Source organism: Diceros bicornis, chromosome 24 (genome assembly GCF_020826845.1).
Source record: "Diceros bicornis minor isolate mBicDic1 chromosome 24, mDicBic1.mat.cur, whole genome shotgun sequence".
Taxonomy (NCBI): Eukaryota; Metazoa; Chordata; class Mammalia; order Perissodactyla; family Rhinocerotidae; genus Diceros; species Diceros bicornis.
Window position 1 is genome coordinate 51904277 of NC_080763.1, and position 22503 is coordinate 51926779.

The 22503-nt window shown below is 46.2% G+C and overlaps 1 gene segment (V, D, J or C); it reads right to left on the bottom strand.

The window, feature by feature from the left end:
- Positions 1 to 3669: 3669 nt before the first annotated feature.
- LOC131421239 (Ig heavy chain V region 1B43-like) lies at positions 3670 to 8157 on the bottom strand. The segment is given in 3 exon segments: positions 3670 to 3866; positions 7702 to 8025; positions 8112 to 8157. Coding segments are annotated over 3 exon segments (567 nt in total).
- Between the last annotated feature and the right edge of the window lie 14346 nt (positions 8158 to 22503).

The window sequence follows — 22503 nt, forward strand, 5'->3', positions numbered from 1 at the left end:
TGTTAAGACTCTCCCACACACAAGTCCAGATGACATGGCAGTGTGGCTCTCATAGTGGGGCCTGTCTCAGGAGAGAGGAGAGAGAAGAGATGGACAAGGGTGGATCCCAGGAGGGCCCCTCATGAAGTGGGGGAGGTCTACTGACAGCCTGTGGAGGGACCAGCATGCGGACCAGAGCCATGAGATCAACCAGGACAGTGGTGTTTCCAAGAGCCAAAGCAGAAGGGGCCACGCTGGGGGATGTGGGGCAGTGGCCAAGCACAGCCAGTGGGCGGGGTGCAGTGGGAGGGAGAGTGACAGGTGTGTAGACTTGGGACAGGGCAGGGAATGTGGGCATTCCCAAAGGAAGCTGGTTCAAAAACAAGCTTTCCCATGTCTCCTGCCTGGGCTTCCATCAATGCCGCAAAGAACAATTTGTGTGGTTTTTCCAACCTGACAAAGCGACAGAATCCCAGAGTGAGGAAGATGTGCGGGATTCCTAGAAGAAGAAACAGTGACGTGCCACTAACCCCTCCTCGCCCTCACACTGCCCTGCCCGTCCTCTGTCCCCAAAGCTTGGAGGATCTGGTCATTGTCCTGTAGTGGGAACTGTGCCCAGTTCACAGGATCCTAAGATGTCCTGACTCACTTAGTGAAATCTGCAATGAAGCTGGCATTTCCCAACAAGCTCTCCGTCTACTTATCAACAACATATTCATGAGACTTTACACTAAATGAAGGAAATCAAAGGCATTAACAATTTTTGAAAGGAAAGTCTCACCAACCTACCTATGTTGGGAGGGCTTTCTCTAGTTTCAGTGCCAAAGGAGTAGAGAGATAACACGACTGTCGGCACTCCGAGTTCTGGACATGAGATTAAAATTCCCACGTCTGCATATTAGAGTAAAAATGAAGAACCCCACAATTTTCCATTTTCCGAGTTTCCTAGATCAATTCGGCAAAATCCAAAGATAGATCTGCGACATATAAAAGGCAGCACTTTTCTCTGAACAAAGTTAAAACTGAAGAGATGAGAAAAATATATCAGGAGAACGTAGACTGAATTGTTACCCACATTTCTGATGATGGTGAGGTGCAGAATGGAGCTGATAAGTGAGAGAATAATGGTGCCCTAACTCTGTGCCCATGTTCAGACCTGAGCAGCGTTCACTGGTAAGGAGGCAGCTCAAGGTCTCCCCGCTCCGGGGAACACCTGACTCTGTAAAACCGCAGCTGGGGTCTGTGCAGGCTCTGAGGGTGCAAGACCGGCTCTCATTTCCCATTCTGCAGTCATGTGCGTCTCAGTTCTTCCAACAGGGGGACAAGGGAAAGTGTGAGTGAGGTCCAGTACTGTTCTACTCAAGGTCTCTGTATATGAGAGAAACCAGTGAGAGTGGGGAAGGAGTGTTATCACCCCACACTTACAGCTCCCCATGAGAAAGGCAACTCTGGGCCAGAACATAGTACAGATTAACGAGTAATGCATTTGGGGTTAATGTGGGAATTACAATTGTTTGCAGTCTTTGTGTTTATCTCTTTATGCCAAGAGAATCAAGTAGAACCATGTTTTCTTATATAAAACCCATAAGCAGTGTGTCAGCTCTGAGAATGCACCTCCCTTACCTCCAACTTCAGGGAGCACCATGGACCGGCTCCCAACTGATGCTCTCTGATCCATCACCTGTTTTGATCTGAAGACAGGCATCCTAGAGGGACCCCCAGACAGTGAATGAGCTCAACAGGGATACTGAGGCAGGTCATTGCTGGGAAACATGGCGTCCCCTGATGGGCACCTTTGTCTCCAGGAAAATCCCATGGTCTTGCAGGACCTTCCTTGGATAGCACGGATGTTTCAGAATGTTCCACCCAACCTTCCTTCCCTCTCTCCTTCACCAGGGTCAGACTTGCATCTTGAATAACAGCTTCCACAGCTGCACCTGGCCTCTTGTATTTTCTCTCACAAGAATGAGTGTATTCCTGGGGCTGGCCTGGTGGCATAGTAGTTAAGTTCGTGTGCTCCACTTTAGCAGCCCAGGATTCCCAGGTTCAGATCCTGGGTGCGGACCTACACACCGCTTATCAAGCCATGCTGTGGCAGGTGTCCCACATATAAAGTAGAGGAAGATGGGCATGGATGTTATCCCAGGGCCAGTCTTCCTCGTAAAAAAGAGGAGGAATAGCAACAGATGTTAGTTCACGGCTAATCTTTATCACACACACACACAAAAAAAGAATAGGTGTATTCCTTAAAATAAAATCCAAAGAGACTTAATACAGTCCCCATGTCTGCTTCTCCAGAAGGCCCTAATGGAGGCAACAATTCAGCAGAGTTGTTGATAGTGTGAACTTGCCTCTATTGGCAAATTTGAAGTACAAAATAATGTTGCCACTGGTCAGTTTCATGTGTCAATGGTGGGGCGATAGTCTCCAGTTGTTCAGTCAAATGCTAATCTAGGTGTTACCCTGAAGATCTACCCTGAAGATCAAAGTATGTCATCAGTTTTACTTCATGTCAGCTAGATTGTCCTAGAAAACCTGGCTGGGCCTGATTCAATCAGAGAACTGGAGAAGATGGAATTACATGGTGGACAGCAGATTCAGCTCTTCTCAAACTTACAGGCTGACCTCCATGATGGCTGACTCTGTGGACACTGGACATCACTAGGCAGACCTACAGTCATCTCTCCCAGTGCTCACAGCCAACTGGAGTGCCCGTCAGCAGCCCTCCTCAATGGTAGAGGTGAGGGAGATGACTCTGTGGCAATGTGAGCAAAGCAAGATTAGTTCTACATCCACACCCCATTCTGAACACACAAACGTTGTTCCCTACTCATGTGCACTTGCATTTCCCAAGAGGAGTCCACACACAGAGGACAGGGGGAGAGTCCAGGTCAATGGTGAGAGAGAAAGTCCCATCAGCCTTTCCCAGGTGCTGCAGGAGCCACAGCCTGAGCCACACCTGAGCTCCAGGTAAAGGACCCGAGACCCGGGATTTAGATGATAGAAACCACGTCCTCCATTTTCTGGAAGCAAAAGCAGTAAAGAGAGGAAAGAGAATAAAGCCTGGGGAGAAAGAAAGAATATGAATTAGAAGAAACAAAAGACTGATCAGCGCTGAGTGTGACGTGCACAGTTTTGCAAGAGGAGGAAGGACAGATGTGGAGTCACTAGGCTTTATGGGTTGTCACCATCCTGGTCTCTCCCTTGGTTCCAGCCTGAATCCAGTGAGTGTCCTAACAGAGAATCTCACTGAGGTCTCTGTCCTGAGTCTGATTGGAAGAGACTCACCACTGTGCTCCCCGTCCTCAAGATTCTGATCCTGGGGACCGCTGGCAGAGTCACTTCTTCCCCCACAGGGGACACTCTGCATTTTGTGCAGGTAAGAATGTGTCTTCCAGTTACAACCACAACAATAGAAAACATTTTGTATTCAGAGATTTCAAAGGTAGGCACAGAATCACAAACATAGAGAAGTTCCCTGAAGAAGCTGTGATACGGAGAAGCCCCAGACCACAACAGAGGCCAGCCCTTAACCTCCTGCACCTGCTCCTGGGGCTGGTCATGTGCTCAGTGAGTCCTGAGTGCCCCCTGCAGCCCAGCCCCTCCTGTCTCCCTGCAGGGAGGTTTGTGTCTGGGCTCACAGTGACTTCCTCTCACTGTGTGTGTTGCACAGTAATACACGGCTGTGTACTAGGTTCTCAGGCTGTTCATTTGCAGATAAAGCGTGTTCTTGGAGTTGTCTCTGGAGATGGTGAATCGGCCCTTCACGGAGTCAGCGTAGTATGTGCTACTACCATCATAATTAATAACTGAGAGCCACTCCAGCCCCTTCCCTGGAGCCTGGCGGAGCCAGCTCATGCCATAGCTGCTGAAGGTGAATCCAGAGGCTGAACAGGAGAGTCTGAGAGAGACCCCCCAGGCTTCACCAAGCCTCCCCCAGACTCCACCAGCTGCACCTCACACTGGACACCTGCAAACACAAAGACATCCTGGTCAGGAAACCGTCACATCCACTGTTTTTCTCACTCAACTCCTCTCACATGGTCAATGTCTCTTGTTCTCTGTAAATTACCTCTTAAAATAGCAACAAGGAAAACCCAGCTCAGCCCAAACTCCATGGTGAGTGGTCTGTGTTCAGTCCTGATCACCGAATGGGAACACCTGGGAATCCCGGGGCTGGGGCTCCTCTCCAGAGCTGCAGGGTCAGACTGGGCTTGTTTTCATCAGCAGAGGGAGGGCCCTATTTGCGTGTCCTCTGACTATGCATCAGGCTCTGTGTCTGGACACCCACATAAAGGGCAGAGTCTCAGAGTGTGGAGTGTCCAAGGACGATGCTTTAATATAAGCAGGTCAACCTCCTTCACTTTAACTTGGTCACAATTGGCAGGGGGAATTCAATGAGTGTGTGCTTAGATGTGAGGAGAGCAGTGGAAATTACTATATGCTAAGCTTGTGCTCACATTGTCTTATCTTCATTAGGTGACATTCTGCATATCCTTCAAATTTATTAGAGATGCCCTTTGACAACCTTGACCTAAAGTTATGTTTTATGGCTCATACCTCAAAATTGAAAGTAAAAGTTATCAATTATGAGTCATTCAGGTTTTCATTTGTGCACAGTCCTTGACCTGAGGTAAATTGCCCCAGATTGCAGGATTTACTTCCTTTACTAGAGCTTGAACATAGCTAAAGACCAAAGAGTGAACACGTATGCTGAAAGCAGGTACATTTTGGAGGATTGAATGACATTGTGGTGTTTTGGAAACAAAGTGATATCTCACCTCTTCGTGAACACACAAAGTGATGGACAACAAGTTCAGAAGCTTTTAGATGCGTGCCTGCTTCCTAGAGATGTGGCTGATATGCAAGACGACACCCACGCTAAAAGAGCCAACGTGGAAGCTAAGGAAACGCTGCAGCAGATCACGAGCCCAATCTCTCAGCCCTGACATGGAAATAGTGCCATCTACACCCTCAAGGGATAAATCTCTGGGGGGATGCACAGAAGCCATTGCCAAATACAAGCATTTAGTTCTTGGTTTTAAATAAAAAAGAAATGAAAAAACCTGAGGGTCCTGAGCACCCCCTGATTGTCCTGAGTGTCCCCTGGTTGACCTGAGTGCCCCCTGGTGGTCCTGAGTGTCCCTTGGTTGTCCTGAGAGCCCCCTGGTTGTCCTGAGTTCCCACTGGTTGTCCTAAGTGCCCCCGGTGGTCCTGAGTGTCCCCTGCTTGTCCTGAGCCCCCCCTGGTTGTCCTGAGCGCCCACTGGTGGTCCTGAGTGACCCCTGGTGGTCCTGAGTGTCCCCTGGCTGTCCTGAGTGCCCACTGGTTGTCCTAAGTGCCCCCTGGTTGTCCTGAGTGTCTCCTGGTTGTCCTGAGTGCCCCCAGGTTGTCATGAGCGCCCCCTGGTTGTCCTGAGTGTCCCTTGGTTGTCCTGAGCATCCCCTGGTTGTCCTGAGTGCCCCCTGGTTGTCCTGAGTGCCCACTGGTTGTCCTGAGTGTCCCCTGGTTGTCCTGAGTGCCCCCTGGTTGTCCTGAGTGACCCCTGGTGGTCCTGAGTGTCCCCTGGCTGTCCTGAGTGCCCACTGGTTGTCCTAAGTGCCCCCTGGTTGTCCTGAGTGTCTCCTGGTTGTCCTGAGTGCCCCCAGGTTGTCATGAGCGCCCCCTGGTTGTCCTGAGTGTCCCTTGGTTGTCCTGAGCATCCCCTGGTTGTCCTGAGTGCCCCCTGGTTGTCCTGAGTGCCCACTGGTTGTCCTGAGTGTCCCCTGGTTGTCCTGAGTGCCCCCTGGTTGTCCTGAGTGACCCCTGATGGTCCTGAGTGTCCCCTGGCTGTCCTGAGTGCGCACTGGTTGTCCTAAGTGCCCCCTGGTTGTCCTGAGTGTCTCCTGGTTGTCCTGAGTGCCCCCTGGTTGTCCTGAGTGCCCACTGGTTGTCCTGAGTGTCCCCTGGTAGTCCTGAGTGCCCCCTGGATGTCCTGAGTGCCCCCTGGTTGTCCTGAGCGACCCTGGAGATCCTGATCGCCCTTCTCTAAATTTCCAGAGAACCATTCCAGTCCATTTCCCTGCACCATTATCTCATATCTAAAGTGTGGGATATTCACAAGTTTTGCAGCAGCTAAATGTAAAAATTGCATTGAATTCAGACAAAGCTGGGTCCACTCCACTGTTTATGGTGATCAGAACAGCTTTACTGGGTCACTTAACTTGAGTGAGCGTTTCTTCTCTGAAACAGCTTCAGGACCAGCTGTGTTCAATGCTGCCATGGACTTGGATTTACTCTTGTCAAGCTGTCATGCAGTTTATTTTTGGGACAAGGAAGCCATTTCTGCTGGAGGGTAATCATTCCTGTCATTGTTCAAATGGCTGGCAGCTTCTTTCTCTACACAGCTGAGTCTCTGCAAGATCAGTCTGGACTCAGGACTCTCTCCTTGAGGGGGAGCATTGAGAAATGCAAACTCCACTCAGGACACAAACAGAGACAGGTAGTGGGGGCCCTCAGCTCCCCGATATGCTGGGCCAGATCACTGATAAGTGGTGTCACTGTGTGACTGTGAAGATGTGGCCTCACCACTTGTGTTTCTGTCTGAAAAGGTATAGATTGGAGATGGCAGTGGCAACTTTACATGTGAACTATGGAATAAGATGGCAGTGCTGTTAGACATTGTCATCACTGTAATCAGTGTTACAGCCTTAGGAGCCTTATCAGTTTTTAAGGACTTGAATTGTTTTCTACTCATAATGGTCATTTATCTCTTTTTTCCACTCATTTTTTATAGTTGTTAAGTGGAATAAGCAGTCACACACTATTTTTTGAGGTTTGACTGCTGACACCTTAAGGCTCATCTCCCCCCTTCTCCATCTGCCCACACATGGGGAATCTGATAAGAAATCATGGGTTCTCCCCCTTTGATGCTGATGAGAGATTCAAACCACACAAGACCTCCTGTGAGCAGGACCTTCCCCTCCCCGAGAACTGAACCACAAGAAAATTCCTGAGCCAGTCTCCTTTCCAGGCTCTATCAAACCATTTCTTACTTGATGAAAGGCCTGCCCTGCTCTCAACACACACCTCAATAATGGAGGTAACAAAAGTTTTACATTCTCTGTGTGTGTATGAGTGGGCTCATCTGACTTAACTTCTATCTCAAGCTGTGGTGGGGGCCTTCTGCATCTGCATGGTGTCACCTAAAGTTGATGCTGTGAGTGTGGTGTCAGGACAATGACCACCACCACCAGGGTCTTTATTCTCTGGCTTTGGATTCATAATGCCTCTGTTGCCTGACGTCCAGGCTGCACTTGATGCTGCTGCTGTCTTGTTGTATACTGAGCTGTGCCGTGCTGCACTCTCGAGTTCCAAAGAGACTCTTTTCTAGATTTAGCTGACTGACAGCAGAAGCTTTGATAATTAATTGGCATTTAATGACAGGAGTGATCAACTGTAAGTGGCACGTAGTCTTTTGTGCATGTAGGTATAGTTTTCTCCTGTTACAACAGGATTTTCTTATTCAGAGACACGAGGTAAACACAGAATCATGAGTCCAGAGAAGTTCTGCCAGGGAAACTTCTATATGAGGAGGAAACCCCAGACCCTGACAGGAAACCAGCCCTTAACCTCCCTCTGCTCCTGTTCGTGGGGAGAAACACAGAATTGGTGGGTGCTGTGTGCCACCTGGTGGTACTCAGCCCCTCCTGCTGGGAGGTTTATATCTGGGCTCACACTGACTTCCCCTCACTGTGTCTCTTGCACAGTAATACAGGCCCGTGTCCTCGGTGGTCGCAGAACTCAGCTGCAGGAAGAACTGGTTCTTGGACGTGTCTCTAGAGATGGAGATGCGACTCTTGAGGGATGGGTTATATGTTGTGCTACCGCTATAACTGATGTGTCCTATCCACTCCAGCTCCTTTCCTGGGTTCTCGCGGATCCAGTCATAGTAGTAATCACTGGTTGTGATGGAGGATCCGGAGACAGTGCAGGTGAGGGAGAAGTTCTGTGACATCTTCACCAGTGCTGGGCCTGACTCCTGCAGCTCTGCCTGGGACAGGGCACCTGGGGACAGGGAGAATCAGTCCCTGTCAGTCACGTGCAGTCACAACCATCCCCATACACCCAGGTATGACATCTGATACACTCACCTTGGGGAGCTGTCACCAGGCAAAGGAGAAGACCCAAGAGTCTCATCTTTTTCTAGACCACAGCTCTGCCTTCCCCCGAGACCTCAGCCCTGTCTGAGGAGAGAGCTGTGAGCTCCCACAGCCCAAGACTGGATTTTACCCCAGAGCTTGAATGGAAATTTGCATGTGGGGGGACCGGTCCTTATAAATGGGGAGGGGCAGAGTAGGGCTCACCTACTCCTTCTGGGGACCCAGTAGGGCATCTCTTCCCTTGAAATCATTCAGCAGGTAAGTCTGGGAAGGAGATCTCTTGGTTTATAAGATGCATTGGAATCAAGTCAAAGAACATCCTCAACTTTCTGATGATAAGGTAAATGGTGGACTAGATGTGTAGATTACATTTCATAAAACTCGTGCATCTTGAAATAGATATTAAAAGGGAACAGCGTTTTTCTAGATAGTTTCTGATACCCAACACTTTAATATATCCATAATTGTCAAATTTTTATAACAATAATTTCATATACAAATACAATTTTGATGTCTAATTGGGGGTTAAAATAATCACTAAATAAAAGACCACTGTCAATATCTTATTATTTAAACGTAGGCACTTATGACCATGCTTAGATCTGAGTAACCACATCCTAAAACCAGGCTGGCTGGGGGGCCCTTGATGCCTGATGTTGGAAGTCTTGTCATTGTGTCTATGGCTCCCTGAGCAAACTCTTCCCTTATGCCAACCTGTGGCATACTCAGAGAACTCAGACTCATTACATCCAGAATAACCACACTTTTTCATGGAGAAAAGATCGAAAATAAAAAGATTGAATATGTATCCGCATAATCCAGCATCTTTCAATTGTTGGAATGATTATGGCAGAGGATGAACTGAGCTGTTTTCTCAGGCTGGTATTATCACTGATGTTGGGGTTCAGAGGGAGGGAAATGGAGAGGGCTCCTAGCATAGATTTGTTCATATTTTGTGGACACAAACTTTCATCAGATATGTGGTGAAAATATATTCTCCCAGGCTACTCTTGTCTTTTCCTTCTCTTAGTGGTATCTTTGGTGGGACAAATGTTTTTAATTTTAACAAAGTCTAATTTATAAATATTTACTTTGAAGAGTCCTGATTTTGATGTTTTATCTAAATGCTCCTAAGAAAATGGTCAACTTCCATTGTTCTTGGCATGGAAAACACCGATATGAACACAGGGGTCACTGACACTGGTAGAGCCACATTGCTTGGATTCCTTCATGTCATTGAACTCTGATCTGCTGTGGCCCTCTGACCAGGAGACCAACTTTCCTGCATGAAGTACTGATTCACTTCGAAGATTAACTCATTTGATTGGACTTTAGAGTGTGAATTGCCCTAGAGTATGCTAGCATAGATAATGAGAGTAATCCCTGAGAAATTATATCATTGAAACATCAGGCAGATGTGGAAGAAACATCAAAGGCTGTAACGGACGTGCTAAGGAGAGATGCCAGAAGAAATGATCTGGGATGTTATTTCAAGAAGATGAAAGTGGCTGGCAAGGACTAAGCCCACAGAGAGTCTGTGCAGAATGAGACATAAAGAGGATCCACTGGAACTGACACGAGAATGTTAGTTATTCCAGTGAGAGCACTTTGTAGAGGTGTTTGTGTAGCATTAACGTCAGAACAAGTGACACAGAGAATGGACCTTGCAGGACATAAAGAGGTGGAGGGTGATCAGCTCTCTCAGTTTGTGTTGGGAGAGCAGTGGACACGTTACACTTAAGTGGGTGGTCGGGATTTTAAGGAATGTTTTTCAGTGCAGTTGCTAATGTAACCACCCAGGGGATGCTCAGGTCCAAGACTGCAGAGGTGACAGTGTTCCCTACTGGTCGCTCTGAGCCACGGAGCCTACATGACCCTGGTGTCCTGTCAGCATCATGTCCAACCTCCAAAGACTTTGGGCTGGAGGAGCTCACCTTCATGATCAGGATCTTACTCTGCGAAGAGGAGACGACCATGGGGACACGGACGATGAGGCTGTTGTGCGTCACTTACAATGAATGCCCTTATTAGTGACGGAAATGGGCTTGGCTCTGGGTGATTTGGTGTTTACAGATTTTGCAGTTAGCCCTTGAAGTGGACAATGAAGTAAAATGATACTTTTAGAGAGTGGGGATGAGTGCAAAGAAATGGCAGGAAATCATTATTTTTAAATACGAGTACTAAGAGAAATACCTGTTTTAATTACATGTTCTTGCTCTGTATGCAAATTCATAATGAGAAAACGTTGCTCATTTCTGATTGCTACTTTTCAATTTTCCCCTAAAAGTCCTTTCAGCTGTGATTATTCTCTCTGACCTACTCTGGGTCTCTTCCGTAAATAACTGTGGCTCTGGAAGGTTTAACCTGTGTATCTGGGCTCTGTTCCCTGAGGACATGTGAGTGATCAGTCCACCCGGCCTGTTCCCTGATCACTGTGACCCCAGCTGTCCGTAGACATGTCCAGTGTGGTGCTCTTCAGATGATGGGGCCATCTGGACAACTCTGACATAAGGCGTGTGAATAGGTAGAGGTGTCTTGAGGTCAGCAGCCAATGGTAACCCTACCTGACACAAGCCTGGTCTGCACTAGAGCTTTCGTGACCTGAAATTCCATGTGTGCATGACTCGGGGGCTCAGCAGGAGGCTGAGTTCAGCTTCAGACCACCTATCTGTGACCTGCCCTGGTGTGTTCGTGGATGGACACATGAGATGGACATTAGCGGGTGAAGGGGGTCAGGTGAATTGATTGTCAGACATTACTGAGCCTCCACTCTGTGCCTCCCACTGCGGGGAGAGCTGGGAAGAGTGAGCAGCTTTCTGCCGGATGGAGCTCATGGTCTAGGTCAGGTTTTGTGAGATTTCAGACAGTAGAAGGAGAGGGTCATGGTGGCTGGGTTTCTGTGGGATACTGAAGGACAGCACAGAGTGGGCAGGATCAGGACTCTGTCCAGCTGGTTTTCCATGTGGAAGCGGAGAAGTATGTGTTACAATGCTGCCACTAGGGCTGCATTCAGAGACCCCCACCCAAAATTCTTCCCAGCAGGGTTGTAATGGACTTTCATCTCTGGCCTTGTTCCTGTCTGCACCATGTGGAATCTGAGAGCTGTGTCTGGCCCTCAGGCAGCCTGCTTCTCCATCCTGCAGGCTGACGGATGGTGAAAGACTGGGAACAACTCTGAAAACCAAAGTCCTCCAGAGTGGATGAGGAGTGAGAGGATCAGCTGCTCCAGGGAGAGCAGGACTCTTAGGGGGCAGAGTCCTGGTTACACTATGTGGGCACAGATGTGTGCCTGTCTGAGAGAAGGGGTTCATGTGGGGACAGATGTGTGCCAGTCTGAGGGAAGGGGCTCATGTGGGGACATATCTGTGCCAGTCTTAGGGAAGGGGCTCATATGGTGACAGTTGTGTGCCTGTCTGAGTGAAGGGGCTCATGTGCGGACAGATCTGTGTTTGTCTGAGGGAAGGGGCTCATGTGGAGACAGATGTGTGCCTGTCTGAGGTAAGGGGCTCATTTGGGGACAGATCTGTGCCAGTCCTAGGGAAGGGGCTCATATGGTGACAGATGTGTGCCTGTCTGAGTGAAGGGGCTCATGTGTGGACAGATCTGTGTTTGTCTTAGGGAAAGGGCTCATGTCGGGACAGATCTGTGCCTGTCTGAGGGAAGGGGCTAATTTGGGGACAGATCTGTGTTTGTCTTAGGGAAGGGGCTCAAGTGGAGACAGACATGTGCCAATCTGAGGGAAGGGGCTCATGTGGGGACATATCTGTGCCAGTCTTAGGGAAGGGGCTCATATGGTGACAGATGTGTCCCTGTCTGAGTGAAGGGGCTCATATGGTGACAGATGTGTGCCTGTCTGAGGGAAGGGGCTCATGTGGGGACATATCTGTGTTTGTCTTTGGGAAGGGGCTCATGTGGAGACAGATGTGTGCCTTTCTGAGGGAAGGGGCTCATTTGGGGACAGATCTGTGCCAGTCTTAAGGAAGGGGCTCATATGGTGACAGATGTGTGCCTGTCTGAGTGAAGGGGCTCATGTGCAGACGGACTTGTGTTTGTCTTAGGGAAGAGGCTCATGTTGGGACAGATGTGTGCCTGTCTGAGGGAAAGGGCTCGTGTAGGGACAGATCTGTGCCTGTCTGAGAGCAGAAAGGATCAGGACATCGCATGGGGAATGTGGGTTTCCTGGATGCTTCTCTTGGAGGGAAATTCTTCCCAATCACAGGGTTGGAGAGAAGCCTCAGGATGATCTCTTTTCTAAAGAAAGAAGTTGGGTCACATGGGCACCTGGTGAAGTATTGATCACCAGTGACTAGAAACGTCTTGTGTGGAAAAAGAGAATTTATTTACTTCTTCCTCTCTTGCAGTGAGAATGTGAGAACACAGAACCACAAATAACAAGGCAAGTGTCTCTGGGGACATTAGAGAGCTAGAAGAGGAGAGAAAATACACAATCACAACAGGAAGCCTGTTCCCAGCCGCTCAGTGCACCTGCTCCTGGGGTAAGTTCCCTCATTCACTATGTCCTGAGCGCCACCTTGTGGTCCTGAGCCCCTCCTGCAGGGAGGTTTGTGTCTGGGCTCACACTGACTTCCCTTCACTGTGTCTCGGGCACAATAATACCAGGTCGTGTCATAGGTTCTCAGGCTGTTCATTTGCAGATACAGCGTGTTCTTGGAGTTGTCTCTGGAGGTGGTGAATCAGCCCTTCACGGAGTCAGCGTAGTTTGTGCTACCAACAATACTAATAATGGATAAGACCCACTCCAGCCCGTTCCCTGGATCCTGGTGGACCCAGCTCATGGCATAGCTACTGAAGGTGAATCTCCTGTTCTCCATAAATTACCTCCTAAAATAGCAACAAGGAAAACCCAGCTCAGCCCGGACTCCATGGTGAGTGGTCTGTGTTCAGTCCTGATCACCGAATGGAACACCTGGGACTCCCCAGGGCTGGGGCTCCTCTCCAGAGCTGCAGTGTCGGGGCTGGGCTGATTTTCATCAGCAGAGGGAGGGCCCTATCTGCATGTTCTCTGACTGTATAGCAGGCTCTGGGGTTGGACGTCTGAGAGAGGACAGTGCCCCAAAGTAGATGAGCGAGTCCTGGGGGAGTTTGGTGGCAATTACAGTGTTCAGGAAAATGTGAGCTTAGTATGTGATTGTAACACGATGAACACACTGTTGGTTATATTGTTTTATGTTTACATATGTACACAAATCATGTGCTGTGTCGATTTTAATTCTATTGTGCATATACAAAAGTCACAGAAGAACACGTAGGCTCTGCAGTATGTTGACGAGCACACACCTGAAGCGTTTCTGGGCCTGTGCTCCTCACTGACCTGACTGACCCCTGAACCAGTCCAGGACAGAGCTGGGTGTGCCCAGTGAGGGTTGCAGACCCCCTTCCTGTAAGGAGAACATGTGTGTTCTGGCTGCATTGTGGTGTTACCTAGAGGCTGTATGGAGAGCAGAGTTCACCTAGGTGCATTGGAGTCTGACATTTCCCGTGGCGTATCTGTGTCTCTAACTCTCCTTGTCGACCAGTGTAGGCATTTGTTTATTTGTAACAAACGTATCCATGTATAACTGACATATAATGAACTGCACATACATAAATTTACATGTATATTTTAAAAATATTGACATATGTGTACACCTGTGCAACCATCAGCACAACTAAACATGGGCAAATCTTTCACACCGAAACATTTCCTATTGTTCCTCTATTGTTCCTCCCTCCCACTCTGTCTCTCTTCCCACCCGGACCCCAGGCAATGCATCCATGTTGGGTGAATCAGGCAGGCACCGATTTTAACGCTGAGTAGTATTCCAATGTATGGATACACCTCAAATTTATTTCCCTTTTGAGTGGCATCTGGATGGTTTTCAGTGACTGGCTATAAAAAGAAATAAGCTACTCAACATGAAGCTGCAGAGAGCTGAGAGAAAGTTGGTTTTATTATTTTTATTGTATAAGTTTCAGGTACATGACATTATAATCACACATCTGTATACACTACAAAGTGATCCCCCCAAAACTCTAGTTACCATCTATCACTCGACAATTGACCCCCTTCAGCCCCCACAACCTCTTCTTCCTGGTAACCACTGAGCTCTTCTCTGTATCTATGAGTTTGTTTTTCTTTTGTTTTGTTTGTTCATTTGTTTTTTTAGATTCCAATTTTGCAAAATCATACAGCACTTGTGTTTGCCCTTCTGGCTTATTTCCCTTAGCAGAATTCCCTCAACGTCCATTCCTGTTGTTACAAATGGCAGGATTTCATTGTTTTTCGTGCCTGGGTAGTATTTCATTGTATTTATACCGTATCTTCTTTACCCATTCATCCATTCATGGGTACTTAGATTGTTTCCATATCTTGGCTATTGTGAATAATGCTGCCATGAACATAAAGGTATGTATATCTTTCTGAATTACTGTTTTCATATTGGTAGGAATGTAAATTGGTGCAGCCACTATGGAAACAGTGTGAGTTTCCTCAAAAAAATAAAAATAAAACTACCATATGATACGTTCCACTATTCCACTACTGGGTATTTGTCTGAAGAATACCAAAACACTAATTCAGACAGTTTTTCTTATTCTTAAAACAAAAAAAAAAAATCAAAAAAGCTGGAAAATCTGCAAAGTAACAAATTATCTTCAACACATCAGGGAATTGAAGACACAAGGCAAACAACAAAGAAGAAACCTGGAAATACAGGTGTCTGCAGTGAGAAACAGGACCTGTCCATTAGCTCACCTGGGTCAGAGATGGCCAGATGTCATATGATAAAGAAAGAAGATGAAACTAGAAACATTTAATGAATTGCTAGAAGACAAGTATATTAATCACGGTTCTTCAGAGAAAGAACAACTAGGAGACATATATCCAACTGAGAACCTCAACAGGAAACCCCTGATCCAACAGGAAGCCCCTTTTCCACCCCTCTCTGCACCTGCTCCTGGGTCTGGTCTCTGTGCTCTGTGCGTCTTGAAAGCCCCCTGGTGGTCCTGAGCACCCCTGTAGCCCAGCGCCTCCTGTCTACCTGCAGGGAGGTTTGTGACTGGGCTCACACAGGCTCTCGCACAGTAATACACAGGTGTGTCCTCAAGGGTCCCGAAGACCAGCTGTAGGGAGAACTGGTTCTTGGACACGTCTCTGGAGATGGAGATGAGGTTCTTGAGGAATGGGATATGTGCTGTGTTACCACCAGCATTTCTACACCCCATCCACTCCAAGCCCTTCCCTGGGGGGTGGCAGATCCACATCCCTTCATACCCACTGGTGATGGAGGATCCAGAGACAGCCCAGGTGAGGGAGAGGGTCTGCGAGGGCTTCACCAGTCCTGGGCCCAGACTCCCGTAGGGTCAGTTCAGTCAGGACACCTGGGGACAAGGAAGATCAGTCCCTGTCAGTCATGTGCAGTCACATCCATCCCCAGTGACCCAGGTCTTACATCTGAGTCACTCATGTTGGGGAGCCATTACCACGTAAAGGAGAAGACCCAAGAGTCTCATCTTCTTCTAGACCACAGCTCTGCCTTCCCAGAGACCTCGGCCCTGCCTGAGGAGAGAACTGTGAGCGTCCACAGCCGAAGAGCGGATTTTACTCTAGAGCTTGAAGAGAAATTTGCATGTGGGGAGCCCTGTCCTTATAAGTGGGGAGGGTCAGAGGTCAGGCTCTCCCTGGATCCTCCTGTGTTCTTTCTCTATCATCTCCCCTGGGATGTGGATCTCATAACCCCTGAGAGCTCTCTACATGGTTATATTCCATAACTTGGGTTTCAGACCCCTTCGTGCTCCCTCCATCCTGGGCCTCTCTGGTTGGGGAGGATGTTATATGGTGAAAGCATCAGGTGGGCCCACAGGTGGTTTCCTTCTACCACACGCCCCACGTCCCACCATGTCTTCCTCACACCCTGTCCTTGATCTGCTTCATCTTCCCTCTACTCTTATATTTATGGCTCCATTAATGAGAGTGGAGGAAAAAGCATTTTCCAGATCAATCTCAGTAACTCCAGGTACCGGGGTTGTGTTAATTTGCTCACAACTGAAACCATATCTGATCCAGCAGCTGCATTTGGAGTCACCACCCGGTTAAGCTTACACTAACCCACTGTCATCCTCTAATATCCATTTCTCAGGTACAGACCACACAGGTGAGTTGAGTGAGGATGTGGGAGGAATCACCCTGGATCTTTAGAGTCCTGATTGTGACACGAGTCTCTGAATGCCCTCGTTTTGTTTCCTGAGTAGAGGCAGTTTTAGTGACTTCCACTTGGTCTTTTCTCCCTTTATAGTCCTCACTCCACAGGTCGGGGAAACAATAGGATGATTCTGTGAGTTTTGGATTATGTCTCATGAACATGTTATGAAGACCAATAGTGCAATCTTTAACTGGAGAAGGAACCAGAGGATGAGTCCAAGGACCCTCTGGGTCCACTGTGAGAAGGACCTAAGCTGAAACTCCATTGAGCCCCTGATCTTCATAAGCCCGTATTTTGACTGGTGGACCACGGTGATATTTCAGGTCTTCTGAAAATAGTGTGAGTTCAGAGACAATGATTAGTAATCCTTGAAAATCTAAATATGTCCCGTTCTTTGTGCACAGTCACCCTGGTAAAGCCCACAGGTTCTTTGAGGAAGACTGGAAGAAAATTAATTGCACACCTTTCTAGTAGTGTAGCAGCATCCACCCTCAGGGAACCTGGCCTCCTCTTCATTCCAGGGTTTCTGGGTCTGCAAACATTCCCATTCCTATCTTGAAATTTAGATTGACTTATTAAAATATGTCATATACGTTATCTCATAAGATCATTATAAGCATGGAGGAACAGAGGTCAGTGTCCACAGTCCTTCCAAGGACTCTGTGGGCATCTCTTCTCCGGACTGTAGGTGTTTTTTCAGTCTGTGTTGGGGGCAGGGGACACTGTATTTGAGCCTCTTTTTAAACAGATTTGTGGACTCTCCAATTTTCTGAGACCAGAGTTACCTTCCTTCAGGCCTCCACCCCTCCATCCCCACCTTGGTCCCAGCCTAACTGTCCCTCATCCACTCAGGATCCCCATCTTGACTCCTCCATGCTGAGCCTAGCACATCTCCTGCTCTCTTTCCCTGTAATCTCTTCTCTGATGTGGTTCTTATCACACTGAGAGTTTGTTACCTTGTTATATTGTTGCGATATATGAATTCCAGGTGGGCTTGTGCTCCATCCAACTTGTGCATTTGTGATTGGAGAAGACGCCATATTTTGAAAACTTCAAGTGGTCCCACAGGTATCTTTGATCCATCACTCACCTGAACCCAGCATATCTTCATTACATACTCGGGGTATGCCCCACCCAGGGTCAGCATTTATTCACCATTAGCCACAAGAGCAAGAATGTGAAATCCTAGGTCCCTTGTCTCTGATGTGTAAACTGTGAGCCCTGTTCACCCCCCAGAGCCCCTCTGCAGGGCAGGCTGAGGCTCCTATCTGGGGATTTGTAGACATGAGACCTGTACTCATCTCCTTCCACTCACCTGCCCTGTTGACCTCACACACTTGACTGTTTCTAGTGGGAACAAGTCTTAATAAATTGTTAGTACAAGAACCCATTTCTCCAATTCTGTAACTCAGAATTGTCCCAAGACACAAGGCGATTAACAGAGTGAAGGGAATGTGGCCTGGAGGGAATTGTTTGATAGAAAAATGTCATAACAAATATTTTGACACAGCACACAGTCCTTTGATAAATAGGTGAGGAGATGATGATATTCAAACAACCACCTTGTCAACAATGAATGGCCGCTACCCTGGAAGGTAGTGGAATCTAATTTTAGGTCTCTAATAATCAATTGTGAAGACAACATTCATAGTCCTGAAAGGCACAGGCTGATGAAATAAATGCTAATCTGGGTGAGTAGACTCCACATACGTATGAAGGTACATTCAGGGGTCATTGCAAAGATGGTTCAGTGGTTTGGCATAATCATGTCACCAAATCATAGAAATGCATAAAGCTATCTATGTAATTAAAAGTCCTATTTTTTTAGGACTATCATGTCCTATACAAACAGATGTTTTGATGCCAAAGTTGGCATATATATATATATATATATATACAAATTATATTATATATAATAATTTTGTATAAAATTATTGTATAATTTATATATTTATATATAAATTATATTATCATATAGTTATGTATATTAAACATATATATCTATATATATAACTGTAAAAAAAAAAGGAGAGCCCTCATGACCGTATTCCCCTCATATTGAGTACTGTGACTTTAATTTTATCTGAGTAGCTACATTTTTTGTATAGGCCGCTGGGAGAAGCCTCATTCTAGAAGTTGGAGGATGTGTAAATTTGTCTAAGGCTCTGTGCACAGACTTCCCTTTTGACAAGCCTACAACATATGTCAGAGAACTCAAACTAGTTTTGTCAGAAAGAATCACACTTTTAAATGGAGAAGACATGCAAATAAAAACAAGGACTATTGTAAAACTGAGCATCTTCCTAACATTGAAGTGATAATGGTACGGGAGTAATTGTCTCATATCCTCAATATCTGCTGTTATATGAGACATTGTGGCTCAGAGACAGGAGAGTAGAGACAGGCTCAAGGCGTCGATTTGCTCATAGGAAAGGAAACTGCAGACCCTGACAGCAAACCCCTCACTCTCCAGAATCCCTCTGCACCTGCACCACAGTCAGGGCCCTGTGGTCAGAGGGTCAAGTGCCTCCTGCAGACCAGTCCCCTCTCCAAGGTTCTTCCTGCTGCCTCTTCCAGGTGGTCTCAAAGTCCTACATCTCAGGGTGTCCTTGCTCTGGGATGTTCAGGAACAAGAGCTCTGTCCTCATGTGTCATTATCAGTGTCCCCCTACTTGAATATTTACGGCTCCTTTAAAACTCATGCCAGGCAACCCTTCTGCCAACCAAGAGCATCTTTGTGTCCATCATCTATGGTCCTCCTTCACGTAAATCCCTGTCATTCCTTGAGGATTTACCAAGGAGTTTACTGTCCTTTGAAGACAATACTCTTAATAATTTGTAAAGACTCAAGAACCTACGTCGATCAAACATCCCAAAATCTATCCAACAATGATGTTGATTTCAGTATATTGATGACTGTAACATTCAATCCATCTCAGCCACTCAAACCTATAGTCCTACATTAGAAATTGTGGTTTTCATTAACTGAATATATATCTATGAATCTCTCTGTCCATTATCTAAGTACTTATAGAAAAGTCCACTATCCACAGTCACTGAAAAATCACAAAGTTAAGACTGACCAGAAGACATCGTGCTGAGACAAAACATTTTGAACATAATTTTATTAATATTTACATATAAGGAAGATAATTGGATTTTATGGAAGTATAATATAAATATGGTAAGCAAAAACAATCATATAAGCATAGCAAAAATCTAGTTAGACAATACTTCCACCGCCCCAAAGAAATACATCATTTCCACTTCTAGTCAATTCCTTTTCAATTCCACAGCCCTTGGCAATCACTGATAATCTGTAAGTCCATTTAGTTTTGCAGATTCCATTGTATATGGATGGAGACACACAATGTGTAGACTCTGGAGTTGGATTCCTTCATGTAGGGAAATGCACGTGAGAATCATCCGTGCTCATGAATGTATCATCCTCTGCTCATTTTTAGTACTAAATAGCATCCCATTGTTTATTCACTCATGTATTGGAAGACATTTGGTTGCTTCTACTCTGCGTTGCTTATAAATAAGGCTCCCATAAACATCTGCATACAGGTTTCTGTGTAAACATAGTTTGTAAGTTTTTTTTTTTTAGTGAGGTTTGCTTGACTTACCAAAAATTGTACATATTTAAAGTATACACCTTGATGAGCTTGGAGATAAGTGTACAATCATGAAACCATCACCACACCAATAACATTAACATAATAATCACCTCCAAAAGTTTCCTCCCTCCCTCTTTTTAGTGATAAGAATATTTAACATAAGACTTATCCTCTTAAGGAAATTTTACCTATTCAGTACAGTATTGTTAACCACAGGCACTGATGCCAGTTCTTATCTCCCCAGATATGTAAGGAGAATTGGAATGGTTGGGACTCATGGAATTTGTGTGCTAGATCTTATTAGAAAGGGGCAGACTTTCCCAAAGTGCGGGGACCTCTTTGCATTCCCACCAGCAACACCTCACCCCTTACCAGCCTGCAATTTACATGGGGGAAATGGTTACGTCCTTTATCCTCTGCTACAGATCATAGGGATGCCTGGAAAACAGTGTCATGCCTCGGGGAGCTCCTTGTTCAGAACCCCCAAGCACACCAGGACACGAGCACCAAGATTCCTCTCTAGACTCTGGGTCCAGCTACCACTATTATTGGAACAGGTTTCAGGCTTTGATTTTGGAGGGCTCTATCACTGTGTGCTGTGTGATGGCATCTATAAATTAGTGGATCTAGTGTGTGAATTCTTCTGGACATTCCACATGGTCTGTTGTTATCTTATCTCACAGATAAACCCATATTTATCCAGGACATCATGTGGGCTGACTAGAGTAGCCTAACTTCTATAAAAGACAGATCTAAACAGGTGAAATGGCTTACATGACGGAGTGAATTAATTCTGTTCACCCTGGAGTAGGGATCCTGGCCCATCCCCATGAGTATTGAATATAGAAATGCACTTCAGAATAAAAAGAGGAGGGTACTTTTCTGGGAAGTTCAAAATGCTCCTTATTCTATGTAACCCAGAGAGAAATCCAAACACATGGACTGGCCTAAACTGTAAATCTCAATCCTTCTCATCCTACTTACCTTCTTTCTAACCATTTTAGTACATATATCCCCAAATATGTCAAGGCATTACATCAAAGACTAAAGCCACCAGAAGAACCTACTATGTAGTATCAGGACCCAGTGTAAAATAAATAGGAAAAGTCCATTCTTAAAAATTAAGACTTTAATGACAGTGAGAGCAGAGCATTACACTTCTAAGTAAGGCACAATTCCTCTTTCTGAGTTCTCCTCAGTTGAATGGCTTTAAAAGACTCCCAGATCTTTACCCCAATTCTGAAACAAGAAAGTCTCTTCTTTTTCTCTTGTAATAACAAATTGGGCCTCATCCTGTCAGATGTCCTGGTTAGGGATTGTCGAAGTGGTGTGTTCCCTAGTGGTCGCTCGGAGCCACTCAGGCTAAATGATTGTGGCACATTCATCAAGATTTCCTGCCATCCACCGAATACTTTGGGAGGAAAGACCTCACATTCAAGGTCAGTGCTTTGGGAATGTGAAAACAGACAATGAGAACACCTTGCAGCATTTACAATGTCCTTTTTAACTGCAGTAATTGGAGAATAGCTGGTTGGTTCAATTTGTGAAAGTTTTTTTGTGGTTATCTCTTTTAATAAACAATCAAGTTGATTGACACTGTTAGATAATGTGAGTATAAAGAAAAGACAAAAAATAATATTTTTAAAATATTTATATAAGAATAATAGTCAGTTATTTTTTATTCATTATCTACCTTCTTAAATACATACTTAGCTCATTTGTTTTTGATATATTTAAAAATTTTGCCTTATACATACCTCAGTCATGGATTCAATCCCAGTCCTGCTGCATGTTTTTTTCCACAACTTTAACTCACAAGCATCTGACCTTATTGGGGAAGCAATATGTGTAGAGATCTCTGAATATACGGAAAACGTGAACATTGAGTGTCCCATGTGAATGCTCATTAAAGGTGAACTCAGCAGAGGACTATTGTATTCATCCAGTGGGTAGGAGGACCAGTGCTGAAGATACCAGTCAGCCTCTTTCCCCAGCCACCCCGCCATTGTCCCATGGGCTCATGAACAAAGTGCCCAGGGAGGCAGGGATGCAGATTATACGTGAGCTCAGCAACATGGACTTCCACTCACCAAGCCCCCCTGCATATGCTTTTTTATTTTTTTGTATTTTTTTATTTTTTTTGTGAGGAAGATCAGCCCTGAGCTAAAATCCTTGCTAATCTTCCTCCTTTTGCTGGGGAAGACCGGCTCTGAGCTAACATCTATTGCCAATCCTCCTCCTTTTTTTCTTCCCCCCCAAAGCCCCAGTAGACAGTTGTATGTCATAGGTGCACATCCTTCTAGTTGCTGTATTTGGGACGTGGCCTCAGCATGGCTGGAGAAGCAGTGCATCGGTGCGCACTCGGGATCTGAACCCGGGACACCAGTAGCGGAGCGCATGCACTTAACCACTAAGCCACCAGGCCGCCCCCTGCCCTGTATATGATCATGGTTGAGTGACCAATCTGCCAGCAACAGAAACCAACACTGGGTCCCTGGTTTGTCACCATTTCCTGGGGTGGTCAACCAGATGCCTCATTGCAAGTCGGTTCAATTGGACTGT